Consider the following 27,209-nt stretch of genomic DNA (forward strand, 5'->3'; position numbering starts at 1 on the left):
TGCACGGTCCAGATAGGCTTACGCTGAGCAATTCCAGCTGGAACACGATGATCTGGTAGGCAGGGGGAGGGAATAATGTGATGCTTGTGTGGTACAAGATTGGCTCTTCAAGACTTTAGCTTAGCATGGTCCGATATTCAAGATGTTTTTTTTTTTATAGACTGGGGGAGTTTCTTAGCCCCTCCTAAATATCCACAGAGCAAAGCTGTGTCTTTCTAGTTCCCATTGCTACTTGGCCATTGGAATTGATGTCAGCGGAGGTGAGACTTTCTTGCGTATGCAGGAAGTTAAGGTGCCTCTGCTGGCTTTCATGGGCATGCCAGGATTGTACTGCTCCCAGCTTGGCCAATGCCTAGGATTGTTTAAAATGCTCAGGTGACAAAAGGACAGCCTCATTCCTGATTCCTTACATGTTCCTTGACAAAATCTTTCACAGTACCTGGCAGCAGCACGTGGTGCTCTGATGTGCCATTCCATTCAGCCATGATGCTGCAGGGGTTCTCACTGCAGATACAGCATTTCAAAGAGTATTTTAGTTGCATTATTTAATGGTGAAAGAATAGTCACAGAATCATAGAATCATGTCATCCCAGTCTGTGCGCTGAGGACTAGAGCAAGAGTTAGAAGTGTCTGAGTTAATTGCCATCCTGATGCCGTGGTCCTTGGCAAGTTTCCCCATGCCTCTGTGCCTTAGTTTACCCAGTCATAAAATGGGGATAAATAATATTTAACCTACCTCACAGAGCTGTTGGGAAGACATATCTGGAAAGTGTTGTCTAAGTACTAACTATTATTATTGATTTGGTTTGTACAACGAAGGCCCTCTCTGAGCTGCCAAAAGTGCTGTAAGTGGGCTCTGGTGGAGCTGGGCTTGGGGACAGTTCATCTCCTGATCTTGCTGTGCCCTTGCTTTATTTACATAAACCAGTGCAATGTGCAGTATTTTCTTAGACTTGCAATTAAGCCAAGTCGTATTAAAAGCCTGCAGCAATTTCCTGGGAAGAAAAGAGAGTAAGAAGGGTGAGTTGAGCTGCAAGCAAGAAGGGGGAGCCAGAAACAAGTGGTAAAAGCAAGAGAAAGGACTGGGTTGATCGGTGTAGTCTGGAGAGGTGGAGCACTGGTGCCTGGCTGGGATGTTCTGCTGACAGAGGAAGGTCCCAATGTTTTCTTGAGTAACTTTCCATTTTCTCTTGCTCTGAGCATGGATGAGGGAGGGAGAAGTTCCCGTCAGTTTTGGTACTGCAGTTTGTTTGCCATCCTGCTAATTTTGGACGGCCAGTACTAGAGGCCTACTTAGTCCTTGCACCTTGCTTTAACGATGTGACTGCATCCCTTGCTGTCAAGGTCTACTCGATTCCCTTTGCAATGGGGTCATTTTTTCTTCCACTTGGCTTGAAGGTCCATCCACGTGGCTAGGATTATAGCGTAATTCAGGTTGGAGGAGACCTCAGGAGATCACGGTGTTTGACGTACTGTGCGTACAGTTATATCTGCCTGTGCTTATCATGGGCTGTGCCAAAATCAGCTCAGAGTTCCCAAAGTGTCCAGTAGCTTTAAAGGGTGTCTGGTTCACAGACGTGGCTGAGATGGGGAGAGGTGTCTCTGGCTCAGTGCAACTGTTCTTCTCGTTATCACACTAGAGGGATGCAGTTATTGATAACCTCTTCTCTACCTGTTTTGTGAAAACAATTAGATAATGGTGTCCTAGATGACGTCATTCAGTTACTGTACTGGCGAACCTCGTCCTTTCAAGACGTGGTCTCGGCTCCGTCGCATCTCCTTGACTTCATAGGGATGCCGTGGGTCTCTCCAGAGATACCTGCTGCCTGGTGGATCAAGCCCAGGTGAACGCAGTAAGATTACAGATGAAAGAAGTGGAATCCTGACTGTCAAAGCTGGTATTTTCACATGTGACTAGGTGGCTTCTCGTTGCAAGGGCTTCTGTGCTGCGTTTTGCAAAAAGTAGCTGCGATGCTCTGATTTTTTGGGTTGGTGACTGCTTCATTCTTGAAACTCTTTGTGGTCCTAACTTTATTCTTTTTAAAAAGTGTCCATCTCTGCACTTCTTCTGCAAGTGCAGGTGATTCTTTTCCCTCTGTACTTTTGTAGTATAGGTCAGAAAGCTGGAGAAGAATTGCTGGCAGACCCAACAGAGTCTTTTGTTTGTAAAGACTCTGGACTTGTCTTTCTACGTAGTAGATTTTTTTTTAATAAACTTGTTTGAAGTGCTGTCTTGTTTTGTTCTTTATGAAGTGTTTTGTTGTCGTTGCCCTTGGCCTGTAGATCATGGCGTGACTTTTCTGAGATGCAGTCTATAATACGTTAAGTGCCTGGAACAGAAACCTGCCATTTGCAGGCAGTGCAGGTGTCAGGGGCTTTCGCTGTGGCTCTGAAAGGCTCGAAATGTAATTCTGCATGAGTGACAATGGTTGTGGTAAAGCAGTGCAAATAATGGCCTTCAGACTAATCTTGAAAGAATTACGTGAGGAACTAAAACATAAACATTGCTGCAGCTGCAATGGATTCCGCAGTACCTGGCTGCTTGGAACTTCAGTTCTCTGTACCAAGTTTGATTTTTCACTAGGGAATACCTTTCCTGCCCAGGAGCATATTTTTTTCAGGCTGTGCGCCCAGCAGAGGTGTTCTTCGGAAGGATTTGGAGATGGTTTGCGTGGTGGAAGCAGCAGGTTGGTTGTTGTGGCTGTGCCGTGGCAGGTGAGAGGTGGAGAAGCTGCAGCAGAGCAGGTCACAGCTGGGAGCTGAGGGTGTGCTGGGGTGCTGTGCTGGGCTAGGACTGCAAGCAGGAAAATCTGAGGGCACAGGGGGTCTGCAGGGGTCTCGGTCATCACAGAGCAGGCGAGAAATGCAGAACTGTTTGGAGCAGAGAACGGATGAGACATGGGGAGAAAAGGAGAGAAGGGCATGGATTATGCTTTAAAATCAAAGAGGCAGCAGCTTTAACTCCCCGAAGCAGTTGAAATGCTTGCTGTGAAGCTGGAGCAGTGCTGTGCTGCTGCTGTCCCATCCACAGGCGTGCAGGGCTCAGCTGCAGTGTGTTTGTGTCCACCACTGGTGCTGGGGAGCCTGGGCACGTGGAGGCAGGGTGCTGCGCCTGCCGTGCAGCGCAGGATGAGGTCCTGCAGAGCCCAGCAGCAGGGATGTGGATGGCTCTGCCTTTGGTTTGCTCCACAGTGAACAAACAACGGTCCTTGCTGCGTAAGAGGATTTAGAAAGGTGTTTATTTTGGGAATAAAGTGCTATGTCCAGGGATCTGACTGTGCTTATCGGTTAGCTTTATGGCAGTGAATTGCTGTGGTTTCAGAGCAGCCGAGTCTTGGGGTCTTGAAAGTGACAAGAAGGCTCTTTGGGGAAATTTATAAAGATTGCTTTAATTGTACTTATTCTAAAGTACAAATGCAGTTTCCCAAGGCAGCTCTTCTGGTTGAGGCAGTTTTTGTAGGGCACAAGTAGGCTCCCAGACTGATGTCTTTCCAGTCCTGCTATCTATGTCTTCTGATTTGCCATTGTAAATGTTTTAAAAAAAAAATGCTAAACAGCTGAATATATCAAGGTGAATTTGTAACCCAAATATATTCCGCCACATCGTTTTAAAATCCTTTCTTTTGTCAAGTTAATTTTTCTTTACACGAAAGCAGAAAAAAAAAATCGACAGTTTAAAGCATTGGGCTATAAAACTGTTGGTTTTGGATGAAAGCAAAGCCTCAGACACTGAAATGTATTTCACAGGCTGTAATCAGCCGTTGAGCGTGCCAAACAAATACAAGCATATCAAAAAGGCCTTTCATGCAGCAAGACGTCTTTTAAAATAAATGGACCCTTTCGTTCAAACATATTGTTTTGCTTTGGAGTTGGCCTGAGACCCTTCTCAAACAAGGCCAGCTCTCCTTCAGACAGGAGAGGCACACAAACTGTGTTTCCCTCCCCATTTTGGGCTGTAGTTCGGAGGCTTGCTCCTCGTTTATTTTCCAAGGGAACGAGCTCTTGTGACAGGAGCTGGACAGGCGTTGAGCTGCAGCCCTGCGGGGAGGGGTGCTGCAGGACCCACCCTGCAGGCAGATGCCTCCAAAAGCTGCATCCCTGAAGGTGCAATTCTGCCTTACTTGGAGCAAAAGCAGTTTTAGGAGTCATTGTAATGTCTCAAAGTAATTCCGATATCTGCCGTATTCAAAGCTGTGACATATGTTTAATTTCCATTGAACAAGTGGGAGTTTTTCTAGCCTAAGCCTAAGCACCCTGCCTTCTGCTCTGGTGGGGAAGGAACCTTGCCCGATCACATCTGCAGCCCGACTGCCTGTCGCTGGGGGACACAGGTGCACAAGACATACAAAAGGGAGGCTGCGAGCACTTGGCAAACAGCGAGTGTCTTTAAAACCATGTCTTTTAGATGCAAATGAAATCTAGTGTTAGCTTTTTAAAATTTCCTTTTGGTTAGGGGCAATTGGAGCTAAGGTTTTATAGGTGGTAGCAATACATGCATAAAATCAATTAAGTGCTAGGGATGCCATAAACTGTTCTCTAAACCAAATCGTTCAGTCCCAAACAGCAAGAGAAGTGGATGAAGCTGAGAGCTAGAAAATGAGAGAAAGGAACAAGTTGCAAATATTTAGCTCCTGATATTTTTCCTCACAACAGTAGGAAATAACATGGGGAACTGGTTCGTGAAGGGTGAATTCCGTATCCTTTCTGTATCTGTCAGTTGGACTTCTTAAATCAAGAGCTGGGTCTGTAGCTTAACAGCAAATGCCTGACTTAGCGTAGAAATCACCAAGTGTAATTCATGCCTTGTGTTAGAAGGCAGCCGGGAGATGGTTGTAATCTTCTCTGCCCTTTCAGATTTAGAGGGTAAAAATACCCAAGCAGCATATAGAAATACATGCTGAAGGTAATCCTGGCATTGTAACGTTGTCTGTTGACTCCCTGCCCTTCAGTCTATGTTCTCTGCTTACATTAGTTTCTAATCCTGCAAACTCTTTCCCTGTCTGACTGCCTTTATTTTCTAGCAGAATGGGGGCCCTGACAAACTTACATAGTGCTGTTAAAGAAAACAACCCAAATTTAGAATCTTAAGAGCTTAAACTATTGTGGAAGTAGATCAGTTTGTTTAGTTGTCTGGCTTTTGTTTGCTTATTTTAAAAAGCAGAAACTCTAAATGTTATTTAGGAGCTAATAAGCCTGATCAAACTACTGTTCTCTTAGACAAATGTGATTTTTGAAGCTGTTCTGAGCCCTCTCCATGACGCACATCCTTCATGCAATTACTGTAAATGCTTTTTGCTTATGGCTTTTTCTCCCCTTTCCCTTTGGCTTGTTTGTTTGCAGAAAAAAATGGACAGTCGGGAATACCAGGATGCACAAGGTTTTGCAGCAGATATTCGGTTAATGTTCTCAAATTGTTACAAGTACAATCCTCCAGACCACGAAGTGGTAGCCATGGCCAGGAAGCTCCAGGTAAAGGTGTTGACAATTGCATCTTTCAGAGTACGTTTAGTACAGCTATACGGTGTCCATTCAGACATCCAAGCATGGATCTGCCCTTGGCACCATCAGGGGAGAGTCGGTGATAATTCCAGTCCTTGAAAAGGGCCTTTAGATACTCTCTGATGCAGAACTGTTGTGTTCTTCACGTGGCATGGCCCAATGCCATGCCTAAAATGTTATAATCATTGCTGTATAAAATAATGGGAGCATTTTCTTGGGTTTTCGGAATGTGTATGCCCCTCTGTACATGCACCTTGGAAAAACTGGGAGAAATTGTGCCAGAAATTGAGCTGAAAACTGTGCAATGTACAGCACTACAGCGAGTGCTTCAGTCTTTGGATAGGGTGTGGGGGATCCTGGCATTAAGACCAGCTGTGCAGTTGGTGTGCAGAGGCTGAGATTCCTCCCTGACCTTATGGAAGAGCTAAAGACCGATTTAGAAGTCTGCTGAGCTGGGGAGCAGCAAAGAGTGAAGCCAAACCTAGAGGGAAGTTGGTTAGAAAAGCCAGAATGGGTCAGATCCGTTTAGCCTAGTGCCCCTCTCTGGCAGAGGCTGGTGCAGACAAGATGCAGGAGCCTCCCAGGAAGCAGAGGGGTGAGAGCCCATCGCCCCTCCACAACCTTCCCAGCCACAAAAGGATCTCAGAGGGAGATTCAGTGACCTTCCTCTGCCTGCTCCTATCCCACTGCAAGACTGGTTTTGTCCTTGATGAGAGGAGGAACTATATCTTACTATGACGATTTCAACCCCTGCTCTAGAGTGCTCGCTGTATTTTGTTATTTACTGGTACAACCCCTTGTTCAGTGCAGGAGGACCCTGACCCGTGGTGGGGTGTCTGGTGGGTTTAAAAGACAAGAATGAGGTCTTTGTGGCCGAGGCTCCTTTGTCACCATTTTCCCCCCCTTTTTTTTGTAGGATGTCTTTGAGATGAGGTTTGCGAAGATGCCTGATGAGCCTGCAGAGGCCCCGCCACCTCCTCCTCCAACAGCACCAGTTGTGAGCAAAAGCACAGAAAGCAGCCACAGCAGCGAGGAGAGCTCCTCCGACTCAGACAGCTCAGACTCAGAAGAAGAGCGAGCGACTCGGCTGGCAGAGCTCCAGGAGCAGGTTATTGGAGTGGCCGAGCTGTGTGTATGTGTGTCTGTGCAGTAGAAAGGGCTTAGCAGAAATGTGTTTTTTTTTTCTTTCTTAAAAATCCCATCTAGTCTGTGATGCAGCAGAGTGATCTCCCCTTCTGCCAGCTCAAGGGGAAGAACTCCCAGCTGTGAAATAAGTGTACTTTTGATGTCATGGTAGTTTTCCTTGAGATAACCGTTCTCACGGATGGTGGTCTGTGCTTTCTGGGGATCCCAAAGTATTCAGCCATTGTGAACAGAGGGGCACACAATATTGGGGATCTGGGTAAGCAACGTGACCCCCATTTGGTGTGAGAGCTTGGGCACAATGACACCCGTCACAATCTTCCTGTGTGATATTTTCACCCTGTACCTCATCTACAGAAGCTGTTTTGGCTGTTACAAGCTCTGAGCCATGGCCTTTTTTATTATGCAGTGGTTGTAGGTACTACCTTAATGCAACAAAGCATTAATAAAATGGTTTATCTGGTGTCTCTAAGCAAGTTAATAGGAGACCCAAGAAGGGAATCTGGCATTTCAGAGTCCACATTGCCAGCACTCTAGACCAAACTATTAAGCTTAATTTTTATTTGCTACTGTAAAGCAAGAATTAAGTTTTCAGTTAGCTTCTGCACATTTGCACTGCCTTCTTTAAAGAACTTCAAGCAAAGCCTCTGAAGTCCAATCAGTCGACTGCTCAATCACTAACTTGGGGATATATTTATGTGTCCAGGGTACAGAGGAAGTGTATGTGGAGGCATCAGTTGTCTTGCCTCAAAGTCTGATCTATTTTTTCACTTTTCTCTCCTAAGCTAAAAGCTGTCCATGAGCAGTTAGCTGCATTGTCACAAGCACCAGTGAACAAACCAAAGAAAAAAAAAGAGAAGAAAGAAAAAGAGAAGAAAAAGAAAGACAAAGAGAAGGAAAAGGAAAAGCACAAAGTAAAAGCCGAGGAGGAGAAGAAACCCAAGGTGGCTCAACCACCGAAACAAGCCCAGCAGAAGAAAGCCCCAGCTAAAAAAGCAAACAGCACGACCACAGCTAACAGGTGAGAGCTTGCCTCCCACAACTTGCCTTAGGTGGGAATACCAAGAGCTTTCAGCCCAGTTTTGTCCCCTTTTTTGTCCCATTGAATTCCCTGGTGAAGCTCAGTTGTCAGCACAGTTAACTCGCAATTGAATAGTGTCTCTGTTCCCAGACAACCTCTGGGAGTTTTTAAGTTAGGGCTGGCAGCAGAGCCATCACATTTCCACTGTCTGATTCTCTCACAATCCCTGCCCAATCACTGTCAGATAAGGTTTTGCTTTTTGCCTTTTGCCTAGCCGGCGAGAACATGCTATTTCATTGCTGCCCCCCTGCTGCTACTTGGGCTTGTTGTCATGCCTCACAGCACTAAAATATAATAGGAATAGAACAGCTGATCTCAGCTTTCTGAACTTTCTTTTTGTGGTGCTGTTCAAGCTATCTGGCTTAGAGGTTCAAAGCCAAAAGCGTTGGGATGTTTGTTGGAAGGGGAGTAGCAGAAAAAGTTCGTTGCTCTTTTATATACCCATGAATGTTTCCATGCTTGCCAACCTCCCCAGGCAGCCCAAGAAAGGAGGCAAACAGGCGTCTGCAACCTATGATTCGGACGAGGAGGAGGAAGGCCTGCCCATGACCTATGATGAGAAACGACAGCTCAGCTTGGACATCAACCGCTTGCCCGGGGAGAAGCTGGGCAGGGTGGTGCACATCATCCAGTCGCGGGAACCTTCCCTCAGGGACTCCAACCCGGACGAGATAGAAATAGATTTTGAAACGTTGAAGCCCACAACTTTGCGAGAACTGGAGAGATACGTGAAATCTTGTTTACAGAAAAAACAAAGGAAACCATTTTGTAAGTTACCTCCTGGGGCACGCGTTCCCCAACCAGCTCTTGGGCTCAGCTTTGGAGTCGGGGCGTGTTTGTTGAGATTCTCTTATCCAGCTGCTGGGTAGGTGATGACAGGGAGTTTTAGAGATTCTTTTCTCCCAGAGAAAATATGCAGAAACGTTCTGGTTTTTCTATTCCTTCTCATGATGCCCTCTCTTGGAGACCTGGAGGGACTACTTGTTCCTCTGCAAGACCTGCGTGATACCTTTATTCCTGATCTTAGAAGGCACTACAAAGGTTTCAGTCCCATTGTGTTGGGTGTAATGTGTGTTTACCTAGAAGGATACCTGGAAGGATTGGTTCCTTATCCTGAATAGTTTATCTAATTAGGAAGGAAAAAAAAAAAGTGTGGTTGGAATCCAAAACACCGAGGGAATAAATCACTCGCACAAAGTCACCTGGGTTACCTAAGGGTTCTGGATGTGTCTCAGTTGTATGTTTGTGCCAAAGCTGCTATTCCTAGATGGCCTGATTACCATCTAATCCTCAGTGATAGATGAGGGGGTGAATGTCAATGCCCTGGTGAGTGTACAGTGCTGTACAGTACAGGCTTTTCTCCGTGCCTCATCCACAGAGTGAATTGCTGTAGCCCCTTGAGAATTTGGCTCCAGCTAAATAGCAGTCGGGTGCTGCTTAACCTGAAGTGGTCCTGACTCAATCCTTCTGCTTCTTGGTTAAGAGGAAGTTGTCCTATTAAGAATATAACATAATTAATAGATACTCACAGCTCTTCCACAGCGCTATTTCCTCGCCAACGGGACTTTCAGGTGGCTTAAGCAGGGCTCAGATTTCTGCCCTTCTTCTTGTTTTTTAGTACTGCTTTGATTTCTGCCCCCACCCCCCTTCGCTGGTGGAATAGTTGAGGAAAGGATTTTCCAGAGCTGCTGGGAATTAGGTTTGGAGTCAAAGCATGGAGTAACACACAACATCAGATGTCTGTCTGTCCAATCCTCTGAGCCCAGCCTGTCCTGAGCTGGCTGGCTGGCGAGCCTGGCCCACAGACACAGCATTAATTCCTGACCATGGCCAGACTCTCCTGCTGTCTGCTGCCTGTTCTGGTGCTCAGGGGCGCACCCTCTTAGCACTCTGCTTTCTAGATTTCTCTTTAAAAAAAAAATAAAAATACTGCTTTAAAACAGTGCACAGAAACGTAGGTATTTCCTTGCTGGATCAGGCAAAATATATGGCCCCTGTCTGCTTCTGATACTGGCCAACACCTGTGTTCAATTACTCCTCCTCTGAGTGATATTTCTTCTGCTCAGGAGCATGAGTAGTGCTGGTGCTTCCTACCATTTCCGTCCAAACTGATGCAGCTGTGTTCTTGTTGTCTTGCCAGCCTTTGCCTCTGTTGGTTTTTAACTTGTTCTTTTTGTTTTGTCTTATATCTAAAGCAACGTAAAACGCAGTCGATTCTTGTGTGAGGTGTCTTAAGTTTTAATGGCAGATGCTTCCTCCTGACAACCTTTAATGGGACACTTTATTTTACAGGGCAGAAAACCCATGTAACAATTCTGTAATTAGAAATGTGTAACTATTGACCATATAACTGGCTGGTAAGTAACCTGTAACTACAAGGTTATTACGTGGATATTTCTATCTTCTAAAACACTTTCCAGAAGGTTTCTCTTAAAGTGCATGTTACAGGATGATGGTGATTGGATTATCTAGACAACTTTGCCTGTTGTCCTCTATCTGGGATGTGTAGTTGCTGTGCAATCACTCGATCTTTGCAGTGTCGCTGCAGAGTGGTCCCACAGCCGTACATGCCCTGTAAAATAGCGATGTCCATTCTTTTTTTCACCCGCAACCATGCAGTTTCAGAAATTTTGCATTCCTCCTCCACAGCTGCAAGCGGAAAAAAGCAAGCAGCAAAGTCTAAAGAAGAGTTAGCTCAGGAAAAGAAAAAAGAACTAGAAAAACGCTTACAGGACGTCAGTGGGCAGCTAAACAACAACAAGAAACCTGCAAAGAAAGGTAAAGGCTGTGGTTTTACTGTGCTACCAGTGCCTGGAAAGCTGTAGTGTGCCTCGCTAAGGCAAAGCTCCTGCCTTCGGGTAGCCGTGGATTTATCTGGTAGTTGCCATTAGTGTGGGCACACAGAGAGCTGCTGCTGTGTGGGGTCTGCTCTGATCCCCGTCTGGGTGGAAGCTCCCCTTGGAGCTAAACAGGAGGTGTCTTGGAGGAGATTCATCCTCTGACGGGCCAGGCTCCGTTCCAGCGAGTAAAGATAATGGGTAAATAAGCTGGCCGTGCAAAGCGAGGTTGTAAATGAGGCAGTGGATGAGAAAAGCTGTGGGCAAACCTTCTCTAGTTCAATTCCTTGCAAGTAACTGCTTCGCTGCCTCTTTTCCTGCAGAGAAATCCGGCTCTGCTCCCTCTGGAGGCCCTTCCCGGCTCAGCAGCAGCAGCTCCTCGGAGTCTGGGAGCAGCAGCTCCAGCGGCTCCAGCTCGGACAGCAGTGATTCCGAATGAGTTACGGACACTTACACACAAAATGGACATCACTCTCACCGATGCTCTGCAGTGTTCCTTTCTCTCCTTAATATACTGCTCTCGTTCCACAGTGGTCAGGTTTTTTTTTTTTTTCCTCTCTGACTTGTTTTTTTATTTTTTAATTCAGTGTTATAAAAGGTATCTTCCATTTTTTTGGGGGGCGCTCTTTTAATAGGTCAAAGATCTTTGCGTGTGCGTGTGTGTGTGTGACTAGACTTTATGACAAATAGTTCCCTTTGCATAAAGTCTCTAAAATACATTTTAACTAAAGAAGATTTCATGAAAATGGAAGAACTTGGAACTCTTAGCAGGAGATCACTAGAAGGTTCTGCAAGGTTTGTAGTACATTTCCCTCCTGCCCCTTCCCTCTCCCAGAAATGTTCTCTTAATAAGCCCACCTGGCTCACACAAACAAAAACTTTTTTAAAAAAAGGATTCTCTGTAAAATGGTACTGTATCTGAAAGATGTTAGCTTTGGAACTAGTTGGTGTATTTGTTATTAGCACTAGTATTCTTAATCTCAAAGTCTACAGTGTGATGAAAATGTCAGATGCTATCATCTTTTTACATAAAAAACAAAAAATTCTCATGTACTGTGGATTGCTAACATTTTTTGTTAATATTCGTAGAGGCCATAGGCACCTGTTCAGGAAGGTATTTAAGCATGGACTTAATTTTAAGCACATGAGCAATAGAAGTGTCTGCATTTCTAGTCTTTTCCACTAAAATTTTTATTTTTCTTGGGAATATTTTGGTAAGAAGAGAGCGAGGGACACTCAAGTTTCTTGGAAATGTTATTTTTAACATCAAATAGATAATTTCCAGGAAATTGACACTGTCTATGAAAGTTTTCATTTAATTGAAAACAGCTTTTGGCTGCAAGTCCTCAGCTGGACCTGAAGGAGTGATCCCTGCAGAGTGACCAAGGCATCATGTGCTCACTATTAGACACATGCTTAAGTACTTTCTCCATGACAAGCACCTCAGTCTGGGCTTAAAATAAAAGAGCACTTGAGCCCCAGCTGAGGCTGAGCTGGCAGGGGACTTGGAGAGGGATGTTGGTTTTGTCTTTTCCTTTGTTTTTCCCCTTATCTCTGTATCTGCAGTGAGCTCCTAGAAGGGGAATGCTATTTCTGTGTCACACAGAAAGGAGGTTTCCAGACACTGAAATGTTTACCTCAATAATAGTAAGGGAGGGAGGGTGGGGGGGTTAGAGGTAATTTTTTTGAGGCTATCAATTTCTTCGGAGTCAGACGAATGTTTCGACCTGCACTGCTGCAATACACTCCATTTCCACTGTCCCTAATTTCATGTATATATAAGTACTTTATTTATTAAACACTACTGGTCATTTAAAATTTACTAAAAAAAAAAATAACAAGACCAGCAGAAATACAGATTTTTAATGTGGTTTGAACCAGATAAAAAACAAAACAAAACAAAAACCAACAGCAACAAAAAAATAAACATGTTATTTAAATACATAGGACTTTATACCTACAGGTGCTACAGTCCAGTCTATTGTGTATCTGGTGCTCTGTCATGTTTTGTGTGTTCATTTCTTTTTGTCTTTTCGCTCCAGCCCCTTTATTTCCTGTTTTGTACAAATTTTGAAGACATACAGGTAGATGTAATTTCTTGATGCAGCACATGTTTTGTCTGTATTATTTCCACAGGTCTTTCCCCTCTCTATTTTTTTTTTTTGGTAGAACAGTGTTGGGTTTGATTTTTATAATCCAATTTTAGGAAAACACCAGTTCTATAATTATATAAAATTTGTAATCTGAGGGGCAGAAATTTATTGTAAATTCTTAACTTTTTAGCTTTTTATTGTAAAGAAAATATACAGAGTTTAACAGAAAGTTATGCCTTTCCTTCTCCCAGCACCAGCCCCGATGGCTGCATCTCTGCTGTGGCGTAGCCCTGAACTTCACCCTGCTGAGGAGTGGCCTTAAAGGGCTCCTCGGCCCTGGCACGGGATTTTTGTTGCACAGTCAGCCTCCAAGAGCTAGGACAGGAGCTGGTGTGCTGGGAAACGTGGAGCCTGGGGGATAGCCCTTTGCTGAAAAGCCAGGGGGCTGCAGGGCCAGCCTGCTGTTAGCACTCCATGGTTTGCACTTACTGCATCCGCATTCAGCTGCCAGTCACTTAGTGAAAACCTGAGGTTTTATTAGCCAGACCCTTAGGAGATGGGGTTATCAGGAAGTTTATTCTTGCATCTGGCCTTTAGAAATCCATCTTTCAAGGATCAGCATTTCAGGTTGCTCAGATGTGCGTCGCATACAGCCTACTGGCCCTGTCTGTGTCTTTTATCTCTATAGTGACAATAGCACTCTGCAGTTTGCTGTAGAAAGGAATTCCCGTTTTCTGCTAAGGGTTGAAAGAGATGCTCTGCTGCTGTAAACAGCTGTAAGTAGCTGGACGTCCTCAGCTCATTTTGTAATTGCTGGGGTGCTTGGCCCACTGGCAGAAAGCCCTCCAAGTCTTTGCAGATTGAATTTCCTGTAGTGTTGGAAAATGCGTGGACTCGTGTGTTCTGATTCTTGCTGAAATTAATGATTTTTCTTTTCCATTAACAATGAAGTTATTTTTAGTTGCTATATTTTTTTAAATTCTGCCCTTAAAAAAAAACAAAAAAACACCTTCCCCTAGACAGATACTTAGTAATATATTTTCAGAATTTTACTACGAGGAGATGTAATATACACCTAATTAAGCTTAGGGTTTTTTTTAATGAGCTTGGATTTCATCTGTCTTTCTCCTAGTGTCTGAGACTTGCATTATCAAAACTAACTAGTACTTTTAATTAAATTAATTGCTACCAATTCAATACCACGACAGCTTGGAGAAACTGGCTCCCGGCTTTCTCTGCTGAAATCCTTTCCTGCATTCACTTGAGCTATGCCGTTGATGTAAGGTGATGGTCGCCCCGGACAAAAGGTGCTCCTGTGCAGAGAACATCCCCCAGCCAGCATTTGGAGGCAGTGGCAGCCCGCCCAGCAGCTCTCTCACCAGCATCACCACCATGCAAAGCCCGAGGACCTGGCTCTGCAGCACGCCGCCGTCCCCTGACGCTGAGGCCAGGGTGCAGACACCCACCTGGACACGTAGGTCTGTCCTGACAAGTGGAAAGGTTGCAGCTGAAGGGTTGGAAACAAGTGTGAAGTGATGGAAAGGGGCCTGGCCTGGGACTGTCTGCAGTGCTGGAGGAGGATCCCTGCTTTAGCTGGCAAACTTGTCCTAGCCTGGGGATTTGCAAGGAAAACAAGCAAACAAAACAAAACAAAAAAAGGAAAGATGAAGAGGCTCCTGCCTATCCTTGATAAGCCAGCAGCGACTTGGGCTTCTCTATTTGGTGGAAAACTTTCATGGAAAGTAAGATGTTTTCCAATGAATGGCAGCTCACAGGATAAATCCATTTTGGCGTGACCATTTCAGGGGAAAAAAAAAATCGGTGACTCTTCACTGCAAAATGTTCTTACATTTTTTTCATTTTCGTATTGTTTGTAGTGCTCATTATCTCCTGATATGTCAGTAGTGGTGCCTCTTGTACATCCAAATCAGAGTGTGTCTCCTGGAAAGAAGAGATGTTTTCAGTCCATAGTAAGTAGCAGCTGCCCTTAATGAGTTGGAAACGGAAACAATAGAGCATTTATTTAACCGAGTTTGTATTGCATGACACATCATTCCTGATGTCATGAAATAACTTGGAAATGATCAAATGTGTAAGTAACATTTGAAATGGCATTTTTAAACTTCAGAATGAAAAAGACTGAATTTTTTATGGTAGGATTTTTTCTTGAATGAACAAAGTCTAACTTTGTTTTCCAGGGGAAATTTCACTGAAATCAGTATGATTTCATATGTATACATACACACATAGTTTTATTGAAACTGTTTTTTCTGAAGAATTCCTGTTTTGACAAAACGATTTCTGACCAGACCTAATACCAATCAACCAGCATTACTGCACCTTTAAAAACTTTGTTAAACTTTGATCTGATTGTAAGGTCAGCCTGTCTCCTGGCATACCATCAGACGTAGGCTCAATGGGACCAGAGGGAGATCCGCATCCCGTGGGCTCAGGCCCTGGTTTATCTACTAAAGGAATCTGTCGAGTCCGACAGTTTTCTGCTAACCAAATGTTGTCTATACAAAATCTTTTCAGTTTTGTATCGATGTGATTTTAAACTTTCCTACCGACAGGGTTTGTAACTGTAGAACTGATATTTCAGGACTATGTAGCTGATGTCTGTGGGGTGTGTGCACAATCGCTGCACGCACCCACACACACATACACAAGCACGTGTGTGCGTGTATATATACAAATTTAGTTACCCAGTGAGGTCTCTTTCCATGTTCTCTATGTGGTAGAAGCAGACTGCAGTTACCTAATCTAGTTCTTTCTCTGTTTTGGGGACTCTTAGACCAGTTTTTAATTTTTTCCTTGTTTTGAAAGGAATGATGTTTTTTAAAGCTGGGGTTGGAGCTAGGGGGAAGGGATTGGGGCATGACAAACAAACAAACAAAAAAAACAAACACACAAAACACAACCTTTTAAGTAATGAATTTTTAAAAAAGGAATACTCTAATACATGAGCAGTTACCACTAGGGCTAACTGGGCAGGCTCTGCATTGTCGAAGATAAATTTCGGGCGAGGATGCGTTACACTAGCAGCATTATCTTGCTTGTAAAACAATGAGATGCATTTAAAGCAAAAATGGTATTTGCATATCTTTTTAAATGTCATTTTTAAAAATAAATAAATCACCAGCTAGGATTTGACACAGGCCACTTATAGAACTTATCCCTGATACTGGCATAACCAATCCAGAAAGATTTGTTGTTGTATTTGTTTTGTTTTTCCTTTTTTTAATATTTAAAAAAAAAAATGTTACTTTTCTGTATGATGTGCATGCAAATTTACCGTAACTTTTTCTTAAAACTTTTTAGTGCCATTTCTAGTATATTCCTGTAAATGTCAGTTACTGGAAAAAAAAAAAAGTCAATGTAAGTAGTTTAGCTTGTTTATTGCAAATTGCTGGCCTCAAACACAACAGAATTTTTAAAAAAAAGTTAGAAAGTAATCTTTGATGTTACTGGTAATGGACCCTGGTCCTGGGGCATTTGTTTTGTTTTCATAATAAAAAGAAAAATTGTTTTGTGTGTGCAGTTTTATACTATATTTTCCCCTCTCCTCTTCCTTTCCTCAGTTTCCCTTTCAGGTGTGGCAGCTCAGCTGAAAACCAGTGGGGCTTTGACTTACCAATTGGTAGAGTAGCATTGCCACCAAACAAACATAAAAATACTAAATGAAATAATTTGGGAGTTATTTTGCAAGCCCAGCTGTTAGTACGGATGGTGTGTTGCACTCATGGGGGCAAACTACCTGCAAAGCAGAGGGCAAGGCTGGGGTGCTGCCAGCTTGACCTGGGGGGCTCTGAATCACAGTTCAGTACCTGTCATATGCTAAATACACCTTTTTTTTTTTTTTTTTTTTTTTTTGGTGAGGATTTTGGGCTGCTTCAATGCAGGGGGGCAGCCAAGGAAGGACGTTTCCCTTCCTAGAAAAACCTATGATCTGAAGGGGCCTCGCCTTGTGAGAATTGCACCTGATAAAGGTAAGTTGAGCTGAATACAAGGATGTTGAAAATCTCCCCCAAGTTTAATGCTATTTTCCAGCCACCCAGACCTGAAGAAACCAGAGGGAATTTCTCACCAGCTGCGGCTGCTGGCCCCGCAGGTCAGTGAGCCCAGGGCAAGCAGGACATAGGAGATGCAGTTGGGAAATGGGGGTCCTACAGCGGCTGATTGCATTCACAGCACAGTCCTGACATTGCTGTATGGTGGCCAAAAGCTATTTTGGTTACTGAAGGTTGCTTTTTTTTTCTGTTAGCTTTCTCAGATGGATGCCTGGTGGTTTATTTATACGGTAGGGGTTACAGCAGCCAGGTTCCTGCAGGGTTAATCTTTCTCTAACCTTGTTCCTGCTTGCTGGGTTTAAAAGCTGTGATCTGGAAGGTTTCAACAAACCTCTTTTGCTTAGCCCTTGGAAACCCATGGAAATGTGTTTTTTTTTTTTTGTTTTGTTTTGTTTTTCCAACCTAGACTTTAAAATTCTCTTGCGAGGCTGCTTCCTCCACAAGTGATCTTTTTCAGCAGTGGTGTGACTTCAGGGGGGCCCCACCAGTACCTGAGGTAACCCCCTGCTGAGGGACATGCAGAAGAAAAACGCACGCCTGCACACAACGATGCGTTTAAATAATTTTAATGCACTTAACCAAAGAGGCTAAAACAGCATTTTAAACCAGTGCATTAACACTACCCACCTGCCTTACAGAAATGCTCGCTTCGCAGCAGCCACCCCACAAACCTGCTGTGACTAATGAGGACACAGCTACGGAAACTGCACTCACACTCACGGGCACGAGAGGGAAGAACAAGTCACACATCTCCTACTGTCCTGTCTGCCCTCAGTCCTGGAAGAACTTATGCACACACTTAAGCTTTTATTCCTGAATAGTTTTAACGCTTTAATTAAGCTGAATTTTGGTTTACCAGCCACATAAACAAAAAGGGACTGATTATACCCAAAATAAATCGTCTTTCTTACTGAAATTAAAAAAATAAATGCGGTTTTTCTATAAGAAAAGTAAAGAAAATGAACAGCTGGCTTTGGGGATGTGCTGTTGTTCTCCCTTGTTCCTTAAACTCCCAGGATTAGGGCGCTCCCCTGGGCTGCTGGAAAAGCCCTGAGCCCACTTCTGCCTTGCCAGGTTGCTTCTGTGCTTCCCAGGGGAGCCCTGGGGCCAGGCTCCTGCCCATTTTTATTTATTTTTTTTTTAGTGCTCACCTGTCTGGAGCCCCGGGTGCGCCTCATGTCCCAGGCAGTGCCCTGCCTTAACCAACCCGCTCCGTACAGCGGTTCTGCTGCCCTGCCAGCAGCTTTCTGAGTCCAGTTAGTGTTGTGAATCCTGCTGGATGCTTCTTCCCCAGCTGAAAAACCATACACCAAAAATATTTCTCAGCTAGAGCTCGTCCTGCCAAGATCAAGAGGACTCTGAGTGTGCAGAGCGATGCCTACAGCTGGGAAGCACCGAGGTCCATCTCAGCAGGTTTGGTTTTATGAGCACACACAAGGTACCGAACATTAACACATGCATAAATAGTTACGTTAAAAAAAATGAGCTGCCCACGTTTTGCAGTGAATATAGTGATCAGGGCTGAGTACACCAAACCTCTCTGATCTCACAGTAACACAGGTATGTTCTGCTCAACACATCAACTTCAGCAAACTTCAGTATTTGTGCATTTAATGCGCATGGGAGAGGTGGAGAAAATTCTTCTTTGCTATATTAAAAAAAATAAAGTGCTTGAGAAATGCTTAAAGGGAGAGGTTTTAGATAAATATGATAGCAGTACTGACTGTGCCTAATTTTAGGCAGGTAAATAATCCACCTTGAAGTCAACATCAAACACTGATTTGCTGGAAGTTGAGCCCATGTCCAAGTACTGCTGGGTCGAGCACACGGGGCTCAGCCCAATGTTACGCTTCAATGCTGAACCCTGGGAACATAATTAGCAGCCCTGGAAGTGGTTCTGCTTTGTCTTTAAGAAAGGTTTAGGTGCTTGCTGGGTTGGGTTCTCAGCTTGACCTTGTCATGAGGAAGTCAGGGACTCGGCTCCAACAGCAACAACCTGAGAGCAGGATCCATTGCTGAGAGGTATAACTGTAGTATTTTTGTCTCCTAAAACCCTTCAGTTGGTTGAAACAAATGCTGCCAGACGCAATGGATGCGTACCAAATCTACTAAAACAAGAGATGTTATCCAACCGGAATTAGAAATCATTTCAAGCTCCTACATGCATTAAAACCTACGTGCAAAGCAGACCTCAGTAGGCTGGAGCTGTATTTACAGCAGCTTTCTTCCTGTTGCTCTTAGGCCCATCCCTCCCTCTCAGGTGGTTCACCCGGCAATGCATTCCTGGAGCATTAGCTGGGGCCTGTGTAAGCTTTAATGGGGTTGGGGATCTTGCTGCAGGAAGGGACTCGGCTGCACTGGCTCCAGAAGTCCTGTCTGTAATTTATTTCTGTAATGCCAAAGTGAAAGGGCACTCTGCTGTGCAGAGGATGAAGCTGCAGTGCACCTTTCCTGTTAAGTATTTTGAAGGCTCAGATAAAAATCTCAACGCATTTTTTCCCTCTTCCCCTTTCATTTAACTTCATGACCTGGTTCTAAGAGACCACTTCCAGGGAAGTAATTAAAGGCAGACAGGGCAAGCAGAGCAAGCACTGGCTGTGTGTGTTAGCAGATAATCTTCCTAAAATCTTAATCTCAGCGGAAACCAATCTAGACTCGCCTGTCTCCCACCAGCGTTCGCAGAGCTTTGGCAATGCCTAAGGACTAGCAAGGTACAGTGCCTGCTGGGGCCAGTTCCCAAATGGCAGCGGGTGTTGTTCACGGTACACAAGCCACTTAAAGCAACACATGGTCCAGCATGGACCCTGCTGATGATGCTAGGCAGCACACACAGGCTCATCAGTTCCTGAGCGAGGCTGGTTTTGTTATATACACTCAACGACATGCAAAATCAGATGCTACCGACAGCAAAAATTAACATCAACTTCCAGCAGCCTTCCTGACCGATCCCACGCCCGGCCTTAGCCGCAGGTCTGGTGGCACGGTGCGAGCCCTCCAAACTCCGGTTCGTCTCCACGTGCAGATTTCTGGTGCCCAGCCACCGGAATTACATGATAGCACAAAACTTGGACTGTCCCGTGTCCCTGGAGACATCCAGCTTGTTTTTGTCCCGCACCAGGATGGCTTCGTTGCCGTACTGCGAGTACCACATGCTGCGGCTCCGGCTCAGGTAGGTGTTGGGCGGCGCCGACTCCAGTTTCTGCTGCTGCTGCTGCCAGATGAGCAGCGAGGTGTCCCTGTAGCGCAGCCGGGCATAGCCCTCGGACAAGGCTTTTTCGGGCAGGGGCACCCTCCCGTTCATCACCTTGTCAGTCATCTGCTCAAGGGCACCTTCAAAGGTGAGATCTTCCTCCCGGCAGCTCCGAAATACACCCCGCTGGGGCGGTGCAGACCGACGGCAGCTTGGTGCTCAGGGGAGAACATCCCCAGGGGCACAGCTCCTGGGGGCTGCGAGCTGTGTGCCTGGTACCAGCACCCCTCAGAAGAGGGCACGGGGATGTGCGCACCCAAAAATCACAGCAGGCAGCCTGGCCTTGCTTAGGGAACAAGCCAGGGCTTTTCCAGAAGCTCACCCAGCGGTGGTGTTGGTGCCCGTTTCATCTTGCAGCGGGGCCGGGCGCACGAAGCTGGGAGTGATGGGGCGAGCGGCTCCAGCTGAGGGTCGCCTCTCCAAAGGATGGAGCCCCGAATTGTAGGGCACACCTAAAGGGCCCCCAGCAGCATCCAGGCTTGTGCGTGACCTCGTGCGTGACCTCAGCGCCCGTCGGTGACCTCAGCCCCACTGCGTGACCTCACGCCGACGCCAGCCCGGCGCTCCCCCAGTCCCTTCTTGATGGATAGCGCCCAACACAACCCAAGACGCTGCCTCCACGTCTCCGCACCCCTCCTGGGCCACCCATCACCTCCCGACAGCACCACTCCGAGGGGCTTCAACCTGGAGGGGGGGGGGGACACAAAGCAGGGGTCACAGCAAGGCCTGGCACCACCCCCCTTTTTCCCCCCCTCCACCCTTTTCCCACCCCTCCACGGTTTTCCCACCCCCACCCCTTGCCCCCCTTTAGGGTGCCCCCCACCCTTGGGCGCTCCCTGCCCCCCCCCCCCCCGGCCCCACCGTGCCTGCGCTGCCCGGCCCGGCTCGGCTCGGCCCCGGCGCGGCTCCGCGGAGCGGCTGCGGAGGCGCCTCCCGAGCGCATCACGGCGGGGAGGAGCCGCAGCCAACGGCGGGGGGGAGAGGACGGGGCCGGGGCGGAGCCGGGGAGGACCGGGGGGGGACTCGGGGGGGGACCCGGTGCTCGCCTCCTGCCCGCCCCCAGCCGCTCCCGGTGCTGGCTTTGGGGCGAGGAGCGCCCCGATAGCAGCATCTTGGGGTTCCCCTGGCATGGAGCAAGAGAGCTGAGCGAAGGGAGATGGTTATTATTTATTTATTTACTTGTTTATTTACTTATTTATTTACTTATTTATTTGCTTATTTATTTACTTATTTATTTTATTTATATGCTGGTGGAGATAAATCTCAGCTGCCAAGCTTCGTACCGCCCGCTAAGGCAGCGCCCTGGTGGGGTTTTTGCCCTGCTGGGCAGCTGAACGCAGCCCCAGCCGCTCTCACGCTCCCCGTCCTTAGAAGGGGGGGAGAGGACAGTATGCTGGAAAGGGAAAAAAACAACCCGTGGGGGGAGATGAGGGTAATTTAATTAAAGGGAAAAGGAGGAGGGAGAAACAAGCAAAGGCTGCGCGGAAGCACAGAGGGAGAGAAAAGGAATTCCTGCCCGCTTCCCAAGGGGAGGAGGGAAGGAAGGAAGGACAACGGCAGGATGGACGCATGGATGTGGTCAGCACTGGAGATGTCCCAGCTCCGCCTGATCCCCTCCCGCTAGCACAGCAGAGACAGGAGCCAGCCCAGGCCCCACGCTGGGGAAGCTGCAGAGCAAAATGTGAAATCACTGAGTGGAACCAGATTTGTTTTTCACTTTCCTGCTCCCCTTTGCCAGCCCGCAGGCACTCACCCCATCGGCTGCTCTGGGTGTGCAGGGGTTCAGGAGCTCCACAGCAGCCTCGGGTCTCCACGAGGATCGAGCAAGAGCCACTGCTGAGCACCGTTGGCCGAGCTGTGCCTCCCGCAGCTTTCCTAAAATAGCTGGAGAAGGGAACCCGCAGGGTCTCAGGGTGTGATACAAGTGGTACCAGGCTGCACGGTGACTGCTGACAGCTCCTGCCCGGGCAGCCAGGCCCCAGCTGGGGATGGGTGTCCTGTGGGACAGGCTGGTGCACACGCAGCCTGATCCAGAAGGTGGCAATGGCAATCCACGGACACTCAGAAATGGGGATTTTGTGGAGGCACGGCCCTGGTATTTAAGGGAGGTTTTCAGATGGATGCTCCTAAGAGGCAGCGTGGTGGCAGCTTCTCTGCATGCTCCAGCTGGGGGCTCCTGCCGGCACCGAGTTACTGAGACCCCGGGGATGAAAAGCCATGAAGCCCCTTCTGTTACTAGTTCTGTTTTAGTATTTTTCCAGCGCTCATCTCTCAGGCCCCTCACTTGAGAAAGCAACACGAGGATGGGCCACGAGGGCCGAGAGCAGCGCGCTGGGTGCCCAGCAGAGGGTGGTGTCAGCCTCTGCCAGCAGCTCCGCCGCTGCCCCGGGCTGTCCTGTCCTTCGTTCCCTGGCTGTCTGTCGTTCCCTGGCTGCCTGTCATTCCCTGGCTGTCTCTCGTTCCCTGCCTGTCTCTCATTCCCAGGCTGTCTGTCATTCCTTGGCTGTCCATCATTCCCTGTCATTCCCAGCAGTGCCAAGGGGCAGGAGAGGGGAGCACAAAACCCACCCCGTCCTCCTTTCATTTGTCCAATCCCCCTTTCAGCTTTAGGTTCACACTGGAAGCAGTTCCCAGATCCTCTTTGCTTGTCCCATACTCCCGGGTTCAGGACGTTTGTATGATCTGCAGCTCGCAGCCCACAAGAGTGCGTGCTGGCTGCACGCTCGTCGCCGAGCCTTGCCTTCCAGTTGTTTCCCCTCTCAGAAATCCCTGCTATCAGCTGTTTTTCCTGCTGCAGAGGTGGGTGAGAAGCGTCCTTGCTTCAGCACCTCCCACGCAGATGCTGGCTTTGCAGCTGCGGCGATCGGTCCTAAGTGTCCGGGGGCCAAGCAGGGGTTTTATTATGCAGTAAAAAAAGCCAGGCCATAGCAAGCAGCTTTAATTATACGCATATAATAAACTCCTCTGTAGCCCTCTACCTACAGACCTGATCTCACAGGGCAGACTAGGGCTCAGTGACCCAAAATTATCCCTGGCAGGACTCCACGCCTTTCAATGGCTGCGTGACTCCTGCCCACTGGGTGCTGCTGGAGCCCAGGCAGAGAGGCTTAATGGTGAACTTCAGGAATGAGAAAGTTATGGAGAGAAATCACCTCCGCAGGGTACGGGGAGCTGCGGATCAGCATGCTCCCCAGTACACCCAGGGCAGGGCACAGCTCTGATTGCGAGGCCGGGGCACAGGGATGCTGTTCCCTCTCCGTTTATACTCGCACCCATCCTGCCCTGCCAGAGGCGCACCAGGCACCGCACGCAGCCAGACCGGGGGCAGATCGAGCGCCAGCACATCAGGCTAAAAGAAGCACTTCCCGTGCTATTTGAAAAAAAATAAATAAAAAAATAAAAAAGCTTCTCCAAACTGTCCTTGGAATATCAAACAATTGTTTTTCATTCTTTACAGGGATCTTCCTTCCCATCCTGGAAGCGAAGGGTCATGCCAGCAGAGTTGCTCTTTCTTCTTTATCTCCACTTGGCTACATTTGGAAGAGATTAGCGTTGCATTTGTTTGACATCCAGGTTAATAGCTTCCCTTCGTCCCAGCCTCGGCTTCCGGTGTTGGCTATCTGGAAAGCCAGGACGAAAATTAATTGACAAACTCTTGGGAGAGGATCTCCAAAGAAAACTCAGACCAGATTTGAAAAGAGGCTGCTCTGAAGTGTGCTGATTTGGATGGGAGCCACCGAGGGAAAATTAGAGATTTTCAGGAGTTTGCTGCCAAGGAGTTAATGGCCAAGAGTTGAGGTTTGCAATAAATACGCTGGTAATTAATTATAGGAGTTGTCTTCGTGTTTGAAAGTCAAGGAACACGATCGCTTGTTTGGGTTAAACATCTCCCCTGCAGTATTTGCAGCCCAAACACGAGCCGGAGAGGGGGAGCGTGGAGCCAGACAAAGCAGCGGCTGCTCGGGGGAGGGCCGGGAGGCTGCTGGGGGGGGGTCTTGGGGACCCCAAATGCGAACGGGGGCCGGGGGGGAGCGGAGCAGCGGGCGGCTGGGGGGGGTCCGCAGCAGGACGGGGAGCGGGGAGCTGCAGGAGGAGGGAGCGGGGGGGGGTGCAAAGAGAGAAAATAAAGGGGAAAATAAAAAAAAAAATAAAAGGGAAGGAAAGGAGGCGTGCAGCGCTCCCGCAGACAAAGGGGCGGCGGGGGCGGGCCGGGAGCTCCTCCCGGCGGGGCGGGGGCTTCGGCCCGGGGGTGGTGGTGGTGGTGAGGGGAGGGGGGGGGCAGCAAATTCCCACCCGCGACGGCAGCGGGGGCGTCCCCAGCGCCAGCTCCGCGGCTGTGCAGGTGGGGCGGGGGCAGGAGCAAAAGCAGGAGCAGCACCAGGAGCGAGAGCAGCTTCGGGAGCAGGAGCAGCTTCGGGAGCAGGAGCAGCGGCTGCAGGAGGAGCAAAAGCAGGAGCAAAAGGAGCAAAAGCAGCAAAAGCAGCAGCGGCAGGAGCAAGTTTCCCCGGGCCGGGGAGGGGGGACACGAAGTTGCGCGGGGGTGGCCCCTTTGTTCCCGGGCCGATGCGGCGCGCCTAGCCCCGGCGGTGGGGCCGCAGCGGGGGCAGGGGCAGCCCTCCGCCGGAAAACTCGGCGCCGTCCCCCTCCTCCCCTTCCTCCTCCTTCCTCCTCCTCCTCCTCCTCCTCCCCGCCGATGCTTCCCCGGGCGGTGAGCGGCGATGGAGCGGGGCGGTAGCGCGGCGGCAGCCGCCCGCTGCCCCTGAGCAGGGAGGAGGAGGAAGAGGAGGAGGAGGAGGAGGAAGGTCGTGGCCATGGAGGAGTGGAGGCAGTGCGGCCGCTGGCTCATCGACTGCAAAGTTTTGCCCCCCAACCACCGGGTGGTCTGGCCCTCGGCGGTGGTCTTCGACCTGGCGCAGGCGCTGCGGGACGGGGTGCTGCTGTGCCAGCTGCTCCACAACCTCTCCCCCGGCTCCATCGACCTCAAGGACATCAACTTCAGGCCCCAGATGTCCCAGGTATTCATTGGATTTTTATTTTTTATTATTTTTTTTTGGGGGGGTGGTGGTATGCGTATAGGGCTCTTTGTGTTGTTCTTGCAAAACTTCGTGGGATGAGTGAGTGCGGGCGTGGATAGGTGTGTGTGTGTGTGTGTAGAGCTTTTTTTCCAGCCCCCCCGGCTGCCCTTAGCCCCCAACCCCCCTATTTTAGCTCCAAACCCGTACCCCGAGGCTCAGCCCCAGCACCGGGGCTCAGGGCTGGGAAGCCGGCAGCGGCTGCACAAGGGGGCTGGGGGGGGGAGAAACCGCCCCGGGGGAAGAAGGCAGTCTGTGTGTGCCCCCCCCCCCATATTTATAGCCCTCTCGAAACAAAAGCAGCCAGCACGGCCGGGATGAGGCTGGCGTGGTTACTTCCAGGGCTTTTCTCGAGGCTTATGTTCGGCTTTGATGCGCTGCAGGAGCGGTGCTCTGAGCGCTGTCCTGGCAGGGTTGCTGGCCCGAGGGGCAAAAGTTTGCCCAGAAAGATCAAAAACGAGAAGAAAACACTCCCCAGGAGCTCTGCCAGCCTGCCCCGGACCTGGGGGCATGGTGCTGTAGGGCTGGGCTCAGCGCTGCCCACCACCAGGATTTGGGGTCGGGTGACCCTAAGGCTTTAGGGTTCCCTCCCTGGGCGTGTTTCCATCTGGGATTGTTTTGGTGGAAGGATGCTTGAACACCAGATTGGCTCTGCCTGGCTGGTTTGCAGCTCTCCGTGTTCCCGCGTGCTGAGCCGCACGGCATTTGCGTGGAAATCGGGAAATGAAAATCGATGAGAAACCAACAAAACCTGGCCGTGCGTCCCCGGCCCCGCAGCTGCCGTGCCCATGGGCAGCTGGGAAGCTGCTGTCCTGTTTGAACAGCCCAGAGCTTGGTAAAAAGGGAGGGGAAATTTCCTGGTCACGAGGGCATGTGAGAATCTGGGTGTCAAAGCATTCACAGATAAATAACGTAACGTTATCTGGAGTTCTGCTGTGTGCTGTGCAAGCACGCTGCCATGCAAGCGCCTTTCCCTGTTTTTTTTTTTTTTTTCAGAGTTTTGTTCAGGGTAACAGTGGGTTTGTGGCCCTCGTGGCTCCCCAGCCAGCAAAGCACGGCCACGTGCGCTGGGGGAGCTGCTGTGGCTGAGGACAGCTCGCCTGCGGGGTGCTGGGCGCCAAACTGAGCCGTGTTTTGGGGCCCAAAGCGTGTTCTGCTGCGTGCACAGGAGCAGCTGAAATGGAGACCTTGATCCCACAGCCAGCCAGGGTGGAAAACCCCAACCATGCAGGTGAAAGGGCAGCTCTGTCTGTGAGTGCTCCTGCTGGCACGTGGACCTGCTGGTGATGGGGAAGCAGCACGCACCGAGGGCTCTTCCCGGGGTGGAACAGTGCTGTGGGGCTTCCTCTGGGCTCGCCAGGCTGTAAACCCATCAAACTGCCTTCTGCTGATGTTACCGACCGTAAATCATCTCGCTGGAGCTGCACTTGTGCAGGGACTGGCACATCAGAGTCCTACAACCCAACTTCAGTTTAATGTTTGCCCCGTGGGGAAATAGGCAGGGGTTTAAGGATGGGGAGCTGCCCTAGATTGCAGCCCCCGTGGCAGGAGCCTCGTGCTGCCGACGCAGGTGCTGCTTGTTGGAGGTGAGGGTTTACAGCCCAGCTGTTGCTGAAATCGCTTTCTGCTGCACCACCAGCTGCCTTGCAGGCTTTAGGAAGAGCATGAAGTGAGCTCGGGGGGTCGGATGGCTTTGGGCAGCCCGTTTGTGGTCAGGCAAGGAGAGCAGTGGAGAAGTGGCTGCTAGGGCAAGGTTCAGCTCGTGCTGATCCACCTAGACCCGAGCCTTCACGTGTGCTCTTAGGCACTTGATGTTTCTCTCCCGGTTCCTGAAGCTGGGAAGCTGTGAATTCTCCCCCAGGGCAGCTAAAGGCAGAGCATCTCCCTGCTCTTTGCCCTGTGTTTGCAGCCCTGTGGGGGGGGGGACAGGAGGGTGCTGAGCCCTGCCTAGGGGTTGGGCACAGCCCTCGGTGCCCCCCTGCAGCCACCAGCACGGGGTTGGGTTTCTCTGGGCTGAATCTCAAAAAAAAAAAAAAAAAAAAAAAAAAAAAAAAAAGGCAGGAGCTGATTTTTGTCAAACCAGCTGCAATGTGTTCAGACACGGGGGCTGGGATGTGCAAGACAGAGTGTGCCTTGAAACTTCAGAGGTTGTTTTTGATTATGA

The 27,209-nt window shown here is 48.6% G+C and overlaps 3 protein-coding genes and 2 long non-coding RNA genes across 11 annotated transcripts in view; 4 read left to right on the top strand and 1 right to left on the bottom strand.

Moving 5' to 3' along the window:
• Positions 1 to 16,181, top strand: part of BRD3 (bromodomain containing 3) — a 45,292-nt gene extending 29,111 nt beyond the window's left edge. For 5 of the 6 annotated variants that reach the window (XM_072025473.1, XM_027470583.3, XM_027470580.3 and 2 more), the window contains 6 exons: positions 5,341 to 5,469; positions 6,416 to 6,607; positions 7,428 to 7,663; positions 8,199 to 8,491; positions 10,373 to 10,501; positions 10,884 to 16,181. In XM_072025473.1, the coding sequence (XP_071881574.1) occupies positions 5,341 to 5,469; positions 6,416 to 6,607; positions 7,428 to 7,663; positions 8,199 to 8,491; positions 10,373 to 10,501; positions 10,884 to 10,999 (1,095 nt within the window). In that variant the 3' untranslated portion in view covers positions 11,000 to 16,181. Of the gene's footprint in view, positions 1 to 5,340; positions 5,470 to 6,415; positions 6,608 to 7,427; positions 7,664 to 8,198; positions 8,492 to 10,015; positions 10,081 to 10,372; positions 10,507 to 10,883 lie in introns of those variants that run through there. The other variant, XM_027470584.3, reaches the window with a different exon arrangement.
• A 340-nt stretch (positions 16,182 to 16,521) lies between these two features.
• On the top strand, positions 16,522 to 17,833 carry LOC139999046 (uncharacterized). The gene is made up of 2 exons (XR_011804045.1): positions 16,522 to 16,642; positions 17,130 to 17,833. It is a non-coding gene; the product is annotated as an uncharacterized lncRNA (long non-coding RNA).
• BRD3OS (BRD3 opposite strand) lies at positions 17,274 to 20,956 on the bottom strand. Its single transcript, XM_072025475.1, has 2 exons — positions 20,840 to 20,956; positions 17,274 to 20,657 (listed from the first exon to the last, which is right to left on the bottom strand). The coding sequence occupies exon 2, from the start codon at positions 20,037 to 20,039 to the stop codon at positions 19,770 to 19,772; it is 270 nt and encodes an 89-aa protein (XP_071881576.1). The 5' UTR covers positions 20,040 to 20,657; positions 20,840 to 20,956; the 3' UTR covers positions 17,274 to 19,769.
• Positions 20,957 to 20,978: 22 nt separating this feature from the next.
• On the top strand, positions 20,979 to 23,803 carry LOC110351613 (uncharacterized). The gene is made up of 2 exons (XR_003500981.3): positions 20,979 to 21,132; positions 23,431 to 23,803. It is a non-coding gene; the product is annotated as an uncharacterized lncRNA (long non-coding RNA).
• Positions 23,804 to 24,221: 418 nt separating this feature from the next.
• Positions 24,222 to 27,209, top strand: part of VAV2 (vav guanine nucleotide exchange factor 2) — a 122,476-nt gene continuing 119,488 nt past the window's right edge. The window contains exon 1 of one of the 2 annotated variants that reach the window (XM_027471053.3): positions 24,222 to 24,988. In XM_027471053.3, coding sequence (XP_027326854.1) covers positions 24,785 to 24,988 — 204 coding nt within the window. In that variant the 5' untranslated portion in view covers positions 24,222 to 24,784. The remainder of the gene's footprint in view (positions 24,989 to 27,209) is intronic. The other variant, XM_027471055.3, reaches the window with a different exon arrangement.

The sequence above is a fragment of the Anas platyrhynchos genome, chromosome 18 (assembly GCF_047663525.1).
Source record: "Anas platyrhynchos isolate ZD024472 breed Pekin duck chromosome 18, IASCAAS_PekinDuck_T2T, whole genome shotgun sequence".
Lineage (NCBI taxonomy): Eukaryota > Metazoa > Chordata > Aves > Anseriformes > Anatidae > Anas > Anas platyrhynchos.